The sequence below is a fragment of the Geotrypetes seraphini genome, chromosome 2 (genome assembly GCF_902459505.1).
Source record: "Geotrypetes seraphini chromosome 2, aGeoSer1.1, whole genome shotgun sequence".
NCBI lineage: Eukaryota > Metazoa > Chordata > Amphibia > Gymnophiona > Dermophiidae > Geotrypetes > Geotrypetes seraphini.
In genome coordinates, this window is record NC_047085.1 from 147,848,806 (window position 1) to 147,866,900 (window position 18,095).

The 18,095-nt window shown below is 42.3% G+C and overlaps 1 protein-coding gene across 7 annotated transcripts in view; it reads right to left on the reverse strand.

Annotated features, from left to right (window-relative positions):
• The window catches only part of DLGAP1 (DLG associated protein 1), a 759,376-nt gene that overhangs the window by 2,424 nt on the left and 738,857 nt on the right, over nucleotides 1-18,095 (reverse strand). For 4 of the 7 annotated variants that reach the window (XM_033934400.1, XM_033934401.1, XM_033934398.1 and 1 more), the window contains 2 exons: nucleotides 3,152-3,243; nucleotides 952-1,104 (listed from right to left, as the gene is read on the reverse strand). In XM_033934400.1, coding sequence (XP_033790291.1) covers nucleotides 952-1,104; nucleotides 3,152-3,243 — 245 coding nt within the window. Of the gene's footprint in view, nucleotides 1-375; nucleotides 565-951; nucleotides 1,105-3,151; nucleotides 3,244-18,095 lie in introns of all 7 variants that reach the window. The other 3 variants (XR_004538413.1, XR_004538412.1, XM_033934402.1) reach the window with 3 other exon arrangements.

An 18,095-nucleotide genomic window follows, 5' to 3' on the forward strand; every position in this document is an offset into this window, starting at 1 on the left:
TTGCTGAGCTAGAGACAAGGATTGATAAATCACCTTGGTGCTTTAACTATCCAATAAGTGTTGGCTAGAGGGGATGTGCCCTGTTTGATTGTTAGGGAGTAGATAAGGTGGTAGATAAATGTCTTGTCAACTTAGTGACCATCGAGTCTCCTGAAAGTAGCAATAATGAATGGTTTATCAGATAGAAGTGGCTCTCATGATGGATCCTGGGAAATAAAAGTAGCTCATTGTGGGGGTGGGGGTGGGGGAGGGTGGATAGAAGCTTCTGGCAAAAAATAGAACATAAAATGAAATAAAGAGAAAAAAAATAAATAAAACAAAACACATGACTGTCCACAAGACATTACCTTGAAGGCAATTTCTGAAAAACATTACCTGAGAAGTGAACTCAGAAATTTCCCTCCACCCAAAAATTAGAATCAAATGTAATTACGATTTGTAATTCTTAGTGAGTGTTTGTTTTGAGATTTGAAGGATGACAGAAGTTCCTTTCCTGTGTTTGTGAGGTGATTACCAGGTTCAGTGGTGTTTTCTGTGCTTCCTTAGCTTTCTTGGTAACACCTCCTAGAATGTGCAAGTAAATTGAAATCTTGCTTTATACCTTAAAATGGTGCACATGGGATTCATTTTCATTTCAAAATCATTATGAGAGGAGGATCTCCCAAAATAATGGGTCAGCTCATATAATTACACTTACAGTTTAATTAAAAGAAACACATTCTAATTAAATGAGCCACAAAATATATTACTGGAACATGTGTAATATAAAACAGAAAATATATGACCTTATTATTTTGCAAACATGAAATAATTACAGTAAAAACAGTGTGCTACACAGGGGTTATAAATTTAATTTCATATTTATAAGTTCTGCATGCAGTTCTGTTCAGTCTAGCCAGGACTAATAAAAATTGGAAAATGATAAACCATGCAAAATCTACATTGGTCTACCTTCTTGTCAAGAGGATCCATCTGTTTCCAGTTATTGGCCTTTAATTGATGAAGTTCATCAAATTTCATACTAATGTTTTCTATGGACAACTGCAGCATATCCCAGAATCCGGCTAAATCCTGAGAAGTTGGTCTTGGATGAGCATTAGGATTCTGTAAAACAAAACAGGGCAAATCAGACTATAAATCCCAGAGATAAATAATTTTTGAAACATGTGCCAAGCGATTTTTGCTCTAGAATGAAGCTTGATCATTTTGCAGACTGCCACTGTTCAGTTCATTCAAACAAAACATACATGGGGGGGTAATTCTTTTAAAGAAAGTACTAAAATTTAGGTGCCAAAAATGCATTTAAATATCCAGAAGTCTGGCATATGTGCATGTGCACCCATGTACCATGTAAATATCAATATTCCAGCTATCTGCTATTTGATAAACAGGCACCTAAATACAATGGCAAATATTTTGAGTAGAATCTGGGCAGAGTGTGGGTAGGCACACCGTTATGTGGTAAATTATAGAAAACTATAATTTACACAAATTTTATAACAATCTACGTGTGAGCATTTACTTCAACCAGTTCCATAGCAAACATATTTGTTCCTACTATGAAAACACTTTCACTAAGAAAAATGCACAATGTGAAGTGCCAAGTGCGAGCTCTGCGAAGCCATCTTTGGATGCAGGAGACGCATTTGGCGTCCCATTTAAAAGTATGTCTCAGTTTTTATTAGAGTTTTGTGAAGATGTACACTGGTCCAATTTTAACTACAAGGTTTTGTTTTGGTTCCAGCTTGATCGGACATGTTATACCCTGAGGCAGCAATTTGTGAAACGCTGGCCACCGTTGGTGTACCGATCAACAGAAGATAAGTTGAAAAGCATTGTCTTCTATCTTTAAATATCTTCTTTAAGTACAGCACAGCACAGCACAGAGCTTTTTTCATGTAAAGGAGGTTTTTTTGCCAATGAGGTGATCACCTAACCACCTTTAAACCACCTTTTGTGGAGGTGGGAGGGCCCTTGTCTGAGGCTTTTTCCTCCGTTTATAAATTGTCATTAAGCCTGAACTGTGTCATTATTATACCACTTGACATTGTGCATTTTTCTTAGTGAAAGTGTTTTCATAGTATTATTGACTTTTCATAATATCTGAGTCCTTTTTGGAAACATATTTGTTCCTCCATATTTTCAGTCACAGCCCCACAATTATGGAACTCCATGCCTTCCCATCTCTGTGAAGAATCTTCTATGGACAGATTAAAATCGAATCTGAAGACCTTTCTAGTCACGGATGTGTTCAATTTATAAGCAATATTTTATCTCCATCTCTTCATCACAAATGTAATCTTCCCTTTCCCTAGTGTATTAACCTTAAATGTCCTCTTTTCCAATTCAGAATTATAGTTCTCTCCTCCAACCCCTTGTAATCAAATGTATATGACACAAGCAATGTTCTGTTTGTCAGTCCTGTAAGTCTTACGGCCTCTTTTACAAAGCCGCGCTAGCGGCTGCGCTGCGTTAACGGCCCCGAAGCCCATAGAGATTTAAAGGGCTTCGGGGCTGTTATTGTGCGGTTTTGTAAAAGAGGCCATTAATGTTCATTTTCCATCTTTATAATTTTATTATTGTAAACCGCCTAGAAGTCTCTATAGGCAGTATAACAAATTATGATAAAACTTGAAACTTATATGCACATATTTTAACTATTACACTAGTATCTTATAATGAAAAGTAGGCACCTAAGCCCTGATTCTATAAAAGTTAGATGCCTAGATCAGCACGCCTAGCCAATCTAGGCGCCTAACTTAATTTTTTTAATTGGCTTAATCAGCGCTGATTATTGAAAGCACCATTAAAAATCAATTAAAAAATTATTTAAAAAAATTAATATGCCAGTAGACGCCTACCAGTAGGCATCTACACCAAGGCGCCTACTGGCAAGTAGGCATGGTTAGAGGTGGATTCTGGGCAGAGTTTGGGCATGGATTCACTTAAGCACCCTCGTTTAGGCCATGAAAACCCTGGCCTAAATGGTAACGTGCCTAAGTATTAGAGAACTGCAAGGAAATGTGGGCATTGGGAATCCAGTAGAGTCTTCAGGAATCCTGCTGGGATCACTTTCAGGTCCTTGTGGAGAAACATTTCCTGTTGCTGCTTATGGATGAAGAGTTTGTAGGGGGTGCTAGCTGTTACATACCAGGTTTTCTTCACACAGTTCTCTGAACTGATGGAACTTCTGGGACATAAGGAGCTGAGCGCAGCCCACTGCACTTCGGATTTTTCCAAGAACTAGAAGAAAGGAGCACAGGCATCACCCTATTATGTACTGTTCCAATGGCTTCATTTAACAAACTACCAAAATGAGGGATCAGAGGATTGAAAAAATGAAAACATAATTGTGGAATTTTTAGCAAGGGGCGGTAGCTCTTTTACTGATTTATTTGGTCACAATTTTTGGATGTGTATCAAAACCATAGGCGTCAGAACGGGGGAGGCCACAGGGGCCATGACCTCCCCCAAAATTGGCAGTCAGAGTCAGTTATGGCTCTACTCCCCCACCCAACTCCTCCCAGTCGTTGTAATTTTAAATCTGTGTGCAGCCGCCGCGTAGCGTCGCTTCAGAATGAAGACTTCCGGGCCAGGCCTGCTCGTTGACACGGCGTGGCGGCTACCAGAAGATTTAAAATTACAGTGACCGGGGAAGGTAAGTGGGGGAGTCAGGAGCTGGAGAGAGGTCATGCCACAGGATCTTGCTGGGGCTAGGGCAGAGCCTTTGGGGCCCTCCCCAAAAAGAAAAAGTGTTCCTTTGCATATGATCAAAACAGTAATATATGTGGAAGTCCACAATGCAGAAACAAATGCTACACACCACTGGATGGCCATAAACACCAGTTCCGCCATGGTGTATGGCATTCATTGCTGGGTCAGAGTGTTCTTTAGTGATATCATAGCTTAAACCCTGTTACCTCTATTTGTCTATCTATTTGATGTGGGGACCTAAAGAGTTAGAAATGTATTGGTTTCTTTTTTAGATTTACAGCTTTGAGAAGATAACATGAAAAGCAAAAGTATAGACTCAGCAATAACACAAATTTGGCCTTACCCACTCTAAAACCGTACCAAGGAGCAAGGGACTGAAGGTAAGTTAAATAAGTTTTAAGCTTTCTGCTTCTCCTTGCTGCTAGACAGGGCCCTGGTTTACTTAGAATTCTTATTCTCCTTTCTGAAACTTTTAAGCTGGTTGGAAGGCAGTAAGAGAAATCACAAAAGGAGGTAACTTCAGTTCCTCCACAGGCTCTTCAGAGATACCTGTTACTGAACACAAACAAAATTCTAAAGTAATTTTACAAGCTAAGCCATCATATATTGACATATATTACTAACAGACACCTTGTGGCAGTCTCAAAACTTATCTTCCCGTCACTGCAGAACAGTAGTGCTACTGCGATCCTATTGGTGGCCCATTCTACGGTTGCCTCCTTCAACCGGAGCTAGTCATCATGGTTTTGAGGTTTTGTGTTTTTTTTTTGCTGGATTCACCAATCTGAATAAGCTGAACAACCAATGACCTATGTTTCTCTGCAGGATCCTCCCTATCCTGCGTACTGTGGGACCAAGTCTTTAGAGGATTCTGCATGCCCTCTGGTACATGCAAGCATACCTCACTGTACGCAGTGGCGTAGTAAGGGTGAGTGGCGCCTGGGGTGGTGGTGCCCCTCCCCCACCCCCTGCCTCATGCGCGCCCCCTTCCTTTCCCCCGTACCTTTTTAATTTCTCCGGTGTGAGAAGCACGGGTCCCGGAAGTGATGTCAGAGAGAGCACCGATGCGATCAGCAACCAGGTGCCGAGAAAGTAAAAAAAAGTATGGGGGAAAGCAAGGGGTGGGCACATGTGTAGCAAAAAGAGGAGTAGGGGGAGGGGCAGGGAGGAGGAGGGGTGCTGCACCCTTAGGAAGACCACACTCGGAATGAACTACCCCCGCACCCCCTAACCTACACCAGCAGTCCTTTTTTTTTTTTTTTAAGACACTCATTTACATTATGTAGCCAAACAGCAAACTCATACTGGTGTTATAATGTACAAGAATAAGTGAGTACATTTGATCTTCCTCTGCCACCCTCCTCTCCTTTGAAATTTGAGGTTTTCCAGAAGTGCATCGACCCATAAGCAGCAGTTTCTAGATATAACACACCTGCCTTTCTCTCAATGTCAAGATTTGAGCAACCTCACATAGAAAGGATTAAATTCAGTGAAAAACTGGCTCAGCAAGTCACAGCACTGCTGATTTACAAATTAGTTTCAGGTTCCGTAACCTTCAATGTTCACCAGAAGATAGGGTTGCTCAGCTAATAAACTTCTTACACAGACATCATTACTACATAACATCTCTTCCCTTTTTGGAAATGCTTCCTTTGAAATTAAATACGGGTGAGGGAAATCATTTGTCTTCCAGGTGCCTCAGCTTGCAGGGATGGGCAGAGTGTCCAGAAGTTAGTGAGAGAAATGTAGAAGGCAGGTGAATTTGATATCATTGTAAACCTAGGTACAAATGACCGAGCAGATGATGAGTTGGGAATGACTCAAATTGTTGGGAAGAGATATTGGACAGGGAGCTGAACCCATGACCTCGGAAGTGCTTCATGCTTTCAACAGTGAGCAGAAGAAATTGTCCTCACAAAGAAAAGTAATTCAGGGTTGAATAAATAGTGCAGGGAGGATGGTTTGGGGGTGCATTGGGAGGATAAGTGTCTGTACGAATGGAATGGTCTGTAGCCATTATTTCAAGCCTTACATAGATTGGTCTTAAAACAAAATAAGGGGAAAAGCATCACATGCTCCCCCTGGAAGGAAAAAGAAGTGAAATAATGGTGATGAACCATGAATGGATAAAAGCCCAAATAATTCAGGTAATATTATATAGGAGAGAGCAACAGAAGTAGAGGAGAAAGAAAGCTGCCAAAATACATAATAAAGTGATAAGAAGGCAATAAAAGGAAATTTAAAGAAAAGGTAGTGTTCCATTACTGAAGAACCATATGCACAAAATGTGTAAAGTCCCGTTAACAAAAGAACAGAGCTCAAGGCTATCAAGTAGAGAATGACACGGTGACAAAATTCATCACCGTCCCCGTCCCCGCGGATAACTGCGGGAAATAATCCCATGTCATTTTCTAGTGTCTATTTCATCCTCAGTCCTTCTGCACCAGCATTCTTCAAAGCAAAGCTTTTGGGTCAGTGGTTGTGGCCATGTATACTCTGATTCTTCCCTCTCTCCTTAAAGAATGACATGAAGATGGTTTCCCGTGGTTATCCGCAGGGACGGGAACGGTGATGAATTTTGTCACCGTGTCCTTCTCTAAAAAGCAGACTAGGATAAAGTTGCTTTCATTTGTGTATTGCTACTACTACCATTACCAATTTCTATAGTACAGTGTATCGCAAACTGTGTGCCACAGCACACTAGCGTGCTGCCCGAGATTCCAGGTGTGCTGCGACACGCCGGGAAGGAGGAGAGGTGCCTGTGCCTCTCGCACCCCCACTGTCGGCTCAGGGCCCCGCCTGGAGGGCTTTCACACCTGCGCAGATGTCAACGTGATGACATCACACATGCGCTTGACATCATTACATCGACGTCTGTGCACTTCCTGATTTCCCTGAGCCGCGGCAACCAGTTTAGTGTGCAGCGGCTTCGCAAAATTTACGAGACACTGCTGTAGTGCTACTAGACGTACGTAGCTGTGCATACTGTATGCAGGTACTTTCTCTGTTCCTAGTGGGCTCACAATCTAAGCTTGAAGGTTTTTTGTACCTGGGACAATAGAGGGTTAAAAGACTTGCCCAGGGTATTGGAAATACAGCTGCAAATGTGACTATCCCAGACTATAATTTGTAGAATGTGGGAGAGCGTAGCCCTTTTCATTAAGAACCCAACAGACATCCAGGGTGGGGAGGAGGGGAGGGAGGGATATTTTGAAGGTTTAAATATATGAGTATATTTTTGTAATAAAAATAGGATTTAAGGTATTAATAGTTGAATGATAGGTGGGAAATGGTTGTTTCATTATATTTTGTGTATTAAGATGCATTTTATGCAAGTTTTTCATGTTATAATTTCTGTAATGCACTGCCATTATTTAAAATTCAATAAAGTTAAAAAAAAAAAGAACCCAACAGACATGCCTCTTCAATAAAGGGAGAGTGGGAATTACTGTGAGTTGTCCAGGAACTGCTGAATCCAAATTTGGACAGGCCTCCAGCATGGGGAAAGAAGATATTATTTCTCTTTCTTTAAAAGTTGTAAGTTTTGGGGCTAGATTGGATGCTAAATACTCTATGGAACTACAGAATGACTGGGGATTAAAATAAATGCATGTAGTAAATTGAGGATAGTCAGGCAGCTGAGATCATTTGTTTCATGAGTGATTGATTATTATAACCCTCATAGGTTTACCTTAGAAGATAACATAGAAATGACAGGTTTTTCCAGAATACTACACATCATGGGCAGCTCATGTTTCACAAGTGCTGGGTTATTGCTTCAAAAACTGTACTGGCTAATTAAACAGTCAGTGCTTAAACTATTGATATTAATTTTTCAGGTACTCTGAGGTCTTGGGCTTGACTGTTTGGAAGATTGATTGACATGGTATGTTCCTGGTTGAGAAACATATTCCTGTCAGGGTTTTCCATTGGGGTTCATCTCACCATGAAGCTCATCTGGAACATAGAATTCAAACTTCCACAGTAGTGGTCTCTGGGCTAAGGCCTGTCCTTCCAATAGAAGTAAACCAGGAGGCAAGTATTTGTCTTTCAGGAAGATTAAAACCTTTGTATGGTAGCACTGCAGTGCTCTGACCCACCTTGTAGGTTTGGGTCAAGGGGATGGGGGAAGCTGATGGTATATTTTTGTATCTCCCCTCAGGCTAGGGTTCATTTGTGTTATCAATGAAGTATATCATTTTGAGACTTTTATTTCATGTATGCAGACTTAGAGATCTTGGGTAGATATTGCCTTCAGGGAATAACACTGCACTTTTATAGTTTCTCCTCAGGCTATATAAGGTTTGGATTGTTTTTGTTTTAAGCTATTTATTTGAATGTATTGTTTTTTTCTGTAAGCTATTTTAGTGTCCTTGTATCATTCAGGTGGTATAGAAATAAACAATAATAAATACATTATAAAAATCAGAATAAAAGGAGGGTATCCTGTTTGTAGATGTCTTCAATCTGAAGTGTGTCTTGGACCCAGCGTTGGATGAAATTTACGTGTAATGTTTACCAGTGGAGCAAAGGGCCTGGGAACAAGTGAAATATGTGATTTATGGCCTTCTACCGCACAACCAACTGACTTTCCAAATAAGTGACTGCATTTTATTAGTTTCGTATAAGGTCGGTGGTGGGGAACAGTTGAACTGCGATGATGGTTCCCACTGCCCTTTCCTCTTAGTGGGGAAAAATATATGGCACTGAGCACTTCTTTCACTAAGTCATTTTTGAAGATATTTAAACATGTAGGTGTTGTATTTATATATTTATTGATACATTTTTTATTGTTCATTTCTGAAGTCTTGTAATATTGACAACCCTACATATTGCAGCATCAATTCCGTGTGGAGAAATACCGAAAGCACAGCAAGGGGCATTCTATGTGGAGAGATACTATGCTGAATTCAGTTCTGCCAAATGAAGACAGTAACATAGTAACATAGATGATGGCAGATAAAGACCCGAATGGTCCATCTAGTCTGCCCAACCTGATTCAATCTAAAAAAAAAATTTTTTTTCTTCTTCTCCTTAACTATTTCTGGGCATGAATTCAAAGCTCTGCCCGGTACTGTTCTTAGGTTCCAACTACTGAAGTCTCCGTCAAAGCTCACTCCAGTCCATACCCTCCCAGCCGTTGAAGCCCTCTCCAGCCCATCCTCCACCAAATGACCATATACAGTGTTACTAAACTCACAATATAGGAAAATTTAGACCTACAGATTATTATATTGTAAACAGTGATATAATAAGGGGGGGTCTGTTCCAGGTGCCATCTTAGTGGGGTGCTGCACCCATCCTCCTCTCCGCCTCCCACTCCTTCCTGACCCCCCCGGCCATGTGCGTGTGCCTCTTTCCTTCTCTTCCCTCTTTAATTTTCCCAGTGCGAGCAATATCATGAAATTGCTACCCACATTGGTGCTGGCTCTCTCTGACGTTACTTCCAGGTCCCGCACCCAGGAAGTGATGTCAGAGGGAGATCCGACACGACAGGGGCAGCATGTTCGTGATGCTGATTATGGTGGGAAAATTAAAGAGGCATGGGGGAAAGGAAGGAGGGTGCGGGGCCAGAGAGGATGGTGGGGGAGGGGCGCTACCACCCTGGGCACCACTCACCCTTGCTACACCACTGATTGTAAGGTCCAGCATTATCTTAAGAACATAAGAATTGCCGCTGCTGGGTCAGACCAGTGGTCCATCATGCCCAGCAGTCCACTCACACAGCGGCCCTCTGGTCAAAGACCAGCACCCAACTGAGATTAGCCCTACCAGCGTACGTACTTGTTCAGCAGGAACTTGTCTAACTTTATCTTGAATCCCTGGAGGATGTTTTCCCCTATAACAGCCTCTGGAAGAACATTCTAGCTTTCTACCACTCTCTTGGTTAAGAAGAACTTCCGTACGTTCGTATGGAATCTATCCCCTTTCAATTTTAGAGAGTGCCCTCTCGTTCTCCCAACCTTGGAGAGAGTGAACAGCCTGTCCTTATCTACTAAGTCTATCCCTTCAGTACCTTGAATGTTTCAATCATGTCCCCTCTCAATCTCCTCTGTTCGAGGGAGAAGAGGCCCAGCTTCTCTAATCTTTTGCTGTACGGCAGCTCCTCCAACCCCTTAACCATCTTAGTCGCTCTTCTCTGGACCCTTTCGAGTAGTACCGTATCCTTCTTCATGTACGGCGACCAGTGCTGGACACAGTACTCCAGGTGAGGGCACACCATGGCCCGGTACAGCGGCATGATAACCTTCTCTGATCTGTTCGTGATCCTCTTCTTTATCATTCCTAGCATTCTGTTTGCCCTTTTCGCTGCTGCCGCACATTGCATGGACGGCTTCATCGACTTGTCGATCAGAACTCCCAAGTCCCTTTTCTGGGAGGTCTCTCCAAGTACCGCCCCGGACATCCTGTATTCGTGCATGAGATTTTTGTTACCGACATGCATTACTTTACACTTATTCACGTTGAACCTCATCTGCCATGTCGATGCCCATTCCTTGAGCCTGTTTATGTCACGTTGCAGATCTTCGCAACCCCCTGCGTCTTCACTACTCTGAATAACTTCGTATCGTCCGCAAGTTTAATCACCTTGCTTGTCGTACCTGTGTCCAGATCATTTATAAAGATGTTAAGGAGCTGGTGATGCTCTTCCAGTCCGATTATTGTCCATTTACTCCCACTCTCTGTTTCCTATGCTCCAGCCAGTTTTTAATCCACGTGAGTATTTCACCCTCGATTCCATAGCTCGCAATTTTCTGAAGTAGTCGTTCATGCGGAACCTTGTCGAACACCGTCTGAAAATCCAGATATACAATGTCGACCGGATCGCCCTTGTCTATCTGTCTGTTTACTCCCTCAAAGATGTGCAGCAAGTTCATTAAACATGATCTACGAGGGTCAAGATAAGGAAATTGGGTCATTAGGGCATAGACAAGGGGTGGGTAAGCAGAGTGGGCAGACTTAATGGGCTGTAGCCCTTTTCTGCCGTCATCTTCTATGTTTCTATGATCTGCCTTTGCTAAAACCTGAACAGAACCATATTGCAACTAGATTCCTGAACTTCAGAAGCGTTGACTGCAAGTTGATGAGTCATAGCTTTGTGAAGGCCCAACTGGGAACCTGAGAATATGGAGGAAATTTGGAAAGCAATAACGACGAACAATGAAAAACTACAAATCTCTTTGTAAAATAGGTTCACTAAGGGAACAAGAGAAAGAGACTAATCATTCTTTAAGAAGAGAGAGTAGAAATGGCAAGAGCAAAGAGGTTAGCATTCGAAAAATACAGTAAACCACAGAATTATTAGGAAAAACAAAGTGAAGCAGGAAGGAGTATGATGAGAGCAAAGGTCCAAATGGAGAATTGCCCAGCTGATTAAAGGAAAAGCTAAAATCTTTAGATATAGTATACAGGTAGGTTAAAAAAAAAAAAAATCAACGGGGGAATAAATAGGCAAGATAAAAAGGAGAAAGGATTTGTGAAGCGGAGGATTCGCTCAGTAATTATAGCCAAAGGGAAAGGTGACAGACCTACAGTGAGAGATGGCATTAATAAATGTGAAATGATTACAAACTACAATACAGAGGAAAAAGTACCGGAAGAACTTTAACAAGAGCAAGCAAGGCAACATCACCTGTTTGTGTGCACCCTAAGATGTTAATAGAACTCTAGAGCATGCTAATCATGGCCATCATAACTCTATTCAAATTGTTCTTAAGGATGGGAGAGGTTCCAGGGGTCTGAGGGAGAGTTAGTGTGTAATTCCACTTTATAAAAGTAGGAAAAAGGAGAAGGCGAACAACTACTTCAGGAGTGGCCACAAGCATCAATAACAATAGTAAAGAGAGCCAGTGCAATAACTTGAAACAAGTAGATTACAGGAAACCAGACAACAATAGAGGCTCATACTCAAATTGTATGTTTCGTTAACTCTGGGAATTATCCAGGCAAACTTTGAATTCTCCACCCTTAACCCACTCACCGTCTAAATTTTGTCTGGGCGAATCATTGCTAACATAAAATTTACCTGATTAGAAACAGGTGGTGCCAAGGCTACTCCTGAGGCGTTGTTTAACTCTAGCTGTATCTAACTCAGCCAGGCAAATATCCCATTAAACTTTATACTGGATATTTGGCCTGAATACATTTGGGTTGCATATTTGAATAAAGTTAATTGGACAAAGCTACCTGAGTAACGTTTTTCAGCTTATGAGCAGTGAATATCAGTCCTCATGGTTTTACAGAAGAAGACTGCGTCTGAATTTGACTAAGTTCTTTGATGAAAACGATCAGACAGATACAGTAAATCTCATACAAGGCTCTAGGCGCCTGGGCCAATCAGGCCTTAGACTTAGTGGGGATGGGCGGACCCGCTATGCCTAAGGCCTGATTGGTCCAGGCTTCTAGAGCCTGGGCCAATCAGGCCTTAGGCTTTGGCGGGATGGGCCGGGAAGGGGCGGGCCCGCCTCATTTCGACGAGGCAGGCCTGCCGGCTGGACGGGCAAGACCCGTCTGGCCAAAAGAAAAGGTTAGTTTGGTGGGGTGGAGGTTTGGGGGCTGTTAGCGCTGGGGGGGAGGGTGCGTCTTTGGGCAGGAGGGATTGGGCACCCACCTGCCAGCGATCGATATTGTCGAGGGGGGCATCTCCTGGCAGGAGGGTTTGGGCACCCTCCTGCCAGCGATTGGTAGTGTCGGGGGGGGGGGGCATCTTCTGGCAGGAGGGTTTGAGCACCCTCCTGCCAGCGATCAGACAGGCGGCCGCGGCCCGCTATACTTATAGCGGCAGAGAGATCCCTTGCCACAATAAGTATAGCGGCCGCGTCTACTTACAATGTAGACCAGCATTTTGTTGGCCTACATTGTAAGCGTCTCTTCCTCTACTAGGGAGATGCGTAGGGCCACCTAGGTTCGTCTAAGGCCCGCCTAAGGCCCTTAGGCGAGCTTAGGCGTCTTGCGGGCCTCCCTAGGCTCCCGGAGGCGCCTTCAATATAGGCGGCCTGCCTGGGGAGCATTTTTTTAAAAAACGTGCATCCTGATTGGCTGATTAGACAGCTGTAGGACGCCTACAGCTGCCTAAAATCGGGACGCACTTTGTAGAATCAGGGCCTAAGTGTATAAACCTCGATAGAGACTGCCCCAGTTTTATTGGTTTGGCTGAAAATGTTTCAGCGGCCCCTCGTATTTATACACAAATACATTTTCTCGTGAGTAATTTTCAAAGTGGAAGTACACACTTTTCTTTGAAATGTTGCCAGTGCCCACATACAGAAAAGTGTTCATGTACTATTTTTGCATCAATATTTTAATAAAATTACCCCAAAATATTTAATGGGCAACTTCAGGGATTTTTACTAGAACTAGTTCTTTTAAATTTCTTATTGTTATATGCTATTGCTGACCGGTGGCGTAGTAAGGGGGGTGGACTGCCCCGGGCAGCATCTTCTTGGGGGCGCTGGTGCCTCTCCTCCTCTCTGTCCCCCTATGTATCCCTTCAAATGGTTGTGGGACCAGGCCGTGACATCAGAAGAGAGCCGACACCGGAGCGAGCAGGTAAAAGATGCTGTTCATGCTGGTAAACATTTAAAGAGGTATGCGGGGGAGGGGGGAAGGCAGAGGGGGGTGCATGGCATGACGGGGATGAGTAGTAGGGGCAATGCCGGGCACCATCCTCCCTCGCTACACCACTATTGCTGACATCGCTAAGGTACTATAGTATAATCTCGTTATAACGGACTTGCTTATAACGGAACCTCACCTATAGCGGACGAGGTTCGCTGGTTCCGGCCGTGCGCCATTATAAAAATGCAGAAAATCATCGCATATAGCGGACTTGCATATAACGGTCTTTTGGATATAACGGACAACCAATTTGGTCCCCAGAGCCGCTTTTAGGCTGCAGTTTTCTTTGGCTATAATGGACACGCAGGCTCGTGGCGTGCCGGTGATATAGTATCAAAATGCAGCCCAGAAGAAAATGACAGTGCGACATAATGCTGTAGTACATCTTTTAGTGTTCTGGTTTTGCAATCATTTCATGCCATACCAATGTTTTGCTGAGTTTTGTTCTTGATGTTGCTGATATGGTTGTGCAGTGACTGTTGTTCATTGATTGAACTTTGTTTCAAGTTGACCTAAATAAAGTTTTAAAAAAAATGCAACTCTGGATATAACGGACTCTGGATATAACAGACCATTTTTCCAGGTCCCTTGAAGTCCATTATAATGAGATTATACTGTAAAAGGAATTGATTGACCTGTAACCTGTCTTGGCCTCTTTGGGGAGTATGGGATAATGAAATAAATAAATAAATGTTTGTGATGCCAAAACAATTGGCAAAAACCCTTAGCTCCCGACACGAATAACACCCGCAGTTTAAATTTAGCAAAGATTAAATAATACTATTAATCATAATGGGATTTCAGTACGGGCTCAGTCAACCCTTTCTATTCTATTGGTATTATTATTTTTGTTTTTTTGAAGCCTGTGATGACAAAATCCATAACAGAATACACAGGCTAGAAAAGATGAGAAAAAAAAGATGAAAGAGGAGCTAAAAAAAAAGCCTGGAAGACTGGTCAAGAGTTTGAAAAATGAACATCAGCGATAAAAACTGTATTAATCAACCAGCCACAAAGACCCAAACTGGATCATCCAGTGCCCAGCGGAAATATGTTCACTTTAGTTATTCATTGTAAATAGGGGCGGTGTTCTGAACCTCCCTAAATGCCTTGTATCAACAATTTAGTTTTCGTTTATCTTCACGGCCCTCAGAGATGCCACCAAGGGTTCAATAAAAGATCATAACCCCTGGCTTTATGCACCCAATCGTCACTGGGTCGGTTTAAGTGTAAAACTAGTTGAGTCTTAAAGTGAATTATTTTTGTTCTCCCTTGTCAACCACCATCCCGGTTAAGCTAAGTATTGATTTAAAATTTCTTAGCAATATTTATGATATTAACCTTAAGTTATTAAAACAATAAGAGAACAAAAATAATTCACTTTAAGACTCAACTAGTTTTACACTTAAACCGACCCAGTGTCGATTGGGTGCATAAAGCCAGGGGTTATGATCTTTTATTGAACCCTTGGTGGCATCTCTGAGGGCCGTGAAGATAAACGAAAACTAAATTGTTGATACAAGGCATTTAGGGAGGTTCAGAACACCGCCCCTATTTACAATCTGTATCTCAACCTTGTACTAACCATCAGTTAAGCCTACTACCCAATTCACTTTAGTTATTGAAGCATATGACATCTATATGTAACCCAACACCAGTTTCCCCACACCATGATCCTTTTCCAATTTACCTAATGCCCAGAATCTATTAAAAATGTGCTGACCTCCATCATAAGAAAATAAGAGTTGCCATGCTGAGTCAGACCACAGGTCCATCTAACCCCGTATCCTGTTTCTAACAGTGGCCAATCCAGGTCACACATACTTGGCAGAAAAAATCTCAGAAAGTAGCAAGGTTCTCTGCTGTTTACCCCCAAAGCTTAAGGAGTGGTTTTTCCCAGGTCTCCCTAAACAACAATTTATGAACATTTCCTTTAGGAATTTGTCCATACCTTTTTTTAAAACCCAGTTACATTAACTGCTTTTACCACTCACTCTGGCAATAGAACTCAACTCACTCTGGCAATAGAACTTAACTATATATTGAGTGAATAAAATATTTTCTCCTATTTGTTGTACTGTAAATGTGCTACTATATAACTTCATGGAATGCCTCCTGGTCTACGTACTTTTTGAAAGAGTAAACAACTGATTCGTGTTTCACTCAACTCACTATTTTATAAACCTTTATCGTACCTCCTCTCAGCCCATAGGCAACGGAACGCTTTTTTGTTTGGGGGGGCCCGCAAGCTCCACCCTAGACCCCGCCCCATAAAAGTACTACTGTAATTGTAATATCATTTTTTCCATTCATTTTTCATATATACACACAATATAATCTTATTAATAATACATAATGGTTAACCACAAAATTAACTACGCAAAGCACACCGTATGTTTCTCAACATTCATTCCTACCAGAACACCTGGCCTTGGTCACACATGCAGAACACAGATAACCCCTATGCAAATACAGGACCACAAACTAAAAGTACTAATATATACAAACAGAACCCTAAGATGCAAGACTCTGCATGCAGTACAACCCCCAGAGAAATAGAAACAAATGCATTTCTTCCTGAACAGTGCTAAATATAGACAGCAGATGTAATTTCTCAAAACTGACACAATTCAATCAATAAATTGAAAATAAAATCATTTCCCCTACCTTTGTTGCCTGGTGATTTTAGTTTTCAAACCATCTTTCCCAGTCTCTGGCTGTACTTCCTTCTGTCTGTGTTCTTAACTGTGTATCTAGGGCCACCTTATCCATTTTCTGTTTTTCTCTCCTTCACTTTCTGCCATACATCCATCTTTTGCATTAATTTTTAACATTCAATTTTCTTCCATTTTTTCTGCTTTCTTCTCAAAGTCTACTTTCCATGCCTTCCCTTCCCATCTATCCATGTGTACCATCTCCTTCCTCTTTCTTCTCCCCTACTCCCATCTATCCCTAAGAAGCATTTCTTCTTATCTCTTCCCTGTCACACCCATCACAGTGCACCATCTCCTCCCTTTATCTCCCCTTCCCCTCCATCCCTATACAGTATCTCATCCTTCTCCCATGGTCAGACAACTCTGTCTTCCCCCTTCCCCCTCATATGGTCTGGCATTTTTCTCCTCTCCTTCCCATAGCCTGGAATCTCTCTCTTCTCCCATGGTCTGGCATCTCTCTCTCTCCTTCCTATTCCAGTGGTCTGACATCTCTCCTTTCTTTGGGTTGTCTCTACTCCCTCCCAGTGTAACATTTCTCCCTCTCTCCTCTCCACCACTATTATGTACAACAATTCTCCCTCTTTCTTCTTTTCTCCATATACATCATCTCTCTTTCCCTCTCACGCCACACACCTATGTCCAATAATTCTCCGTTCCTTTTCTCTCCCCCACCGGCAGCATTTATTTCTCTGCTTTCCCACTGTATAGCATCTCTTTTTTCCTCTTTTCCTCCTTTCCTACCACCCAAGCCCATGCATTTGCCTTCCCAACCCTCTCCCAGTACCTGCAATATCTGTCTTTCCCAACCCCATGAGCATCTGTCCTTCCTGCCTTCCCAATGCCTTACCCCCCTGCACCCAACCTCTCCCTGCCAGGCTCTGCACCCATCCTCCCATCTCCTCCCGGTAGGTGGCAGTTGATTTCTCCTGCTGCTGAGCGACAACCAGCAGGAGCACGCTTTGGCGCTGCCTGCTCGGCGCTCAGCGGTTTCTTTGATTGGCTCCCTGCATCTTGAACATCACCGTTTCCACAGTTTTTCGTTTTCGCTGGATTTGCATTTTCTGTGGGATCAAAGGTCAATTTGTTGCCTGTTTTCCTGTGGGTTAAGTGGCTTGCCCACAGCACAAGGAGTGGCAATAGGATTTCAACTCTGGTTTAGTTGGTGCTCAACCTACTGATTTAACCACCAGGCTACTGCTCTATTCCTATAAAGTCTAGTACCACTTATATCAACTTAATTACATCAGCAGAACTGTTATACAAATAAGAAAAGGAGAAATGCACACAGACACGTGAACAAATAGCAACTAGTAATAATTGCTACCCTAGAGCATGATATGTAAGTATCATTGGGAAGGAATAACAACTACTAAGCTGTAGTTAAGCTCTGACATGCAATAAACATGCGTTTGTCTCCGCATTTGGATCTCTTGAAGAAATTAACAACCGTAGGCATTTAACTTAATGCAAAATGAAATAGTTTTTCCCCACATTCCATTCTTATTTTTCTTCACAAAGAAAACATCAGAAATTTAATTTCTATGCAACCTAAATCATACTTTAACATTTTAAGAAGAGAACACTGCTTATAACAGAAAGACCTCAGGTATCGTCTAAGTCCTGTGGACCAGAGAGGTGCTGAGAATTCAAAGACTTTTTTCAGATAGCAGGAAAAGAAAGGAAGGGAAGCCCCACAAACCGAATCTTTAATTTCAGGGAAGGAGAGGTCTGGGTCAATGAAGTGATCTCGCATTTCTCATAACGCTATGGCAGGGATAGGCAATTCTGGTCCTCAAGAGCCGGAGCCAGGTCAGGTTTTCAGGATATCCACAATAAATATGCATGAGATAGAGTTGCATCTCAAGGAGGCAGTGCATGCAAATCCATCTCATACATATTCATTGTGGATATCCTGAAAACCTGACCTGGCTCCAGCTCTCGAGGTCTGGAATTGCTTACCCCTGCGCTATGGGAACACCTTGGGATCACTGAAATATGCTGTATAGCAGATCTGAAACCAGTACTGGCAACAGAATTAAATTCATTGAA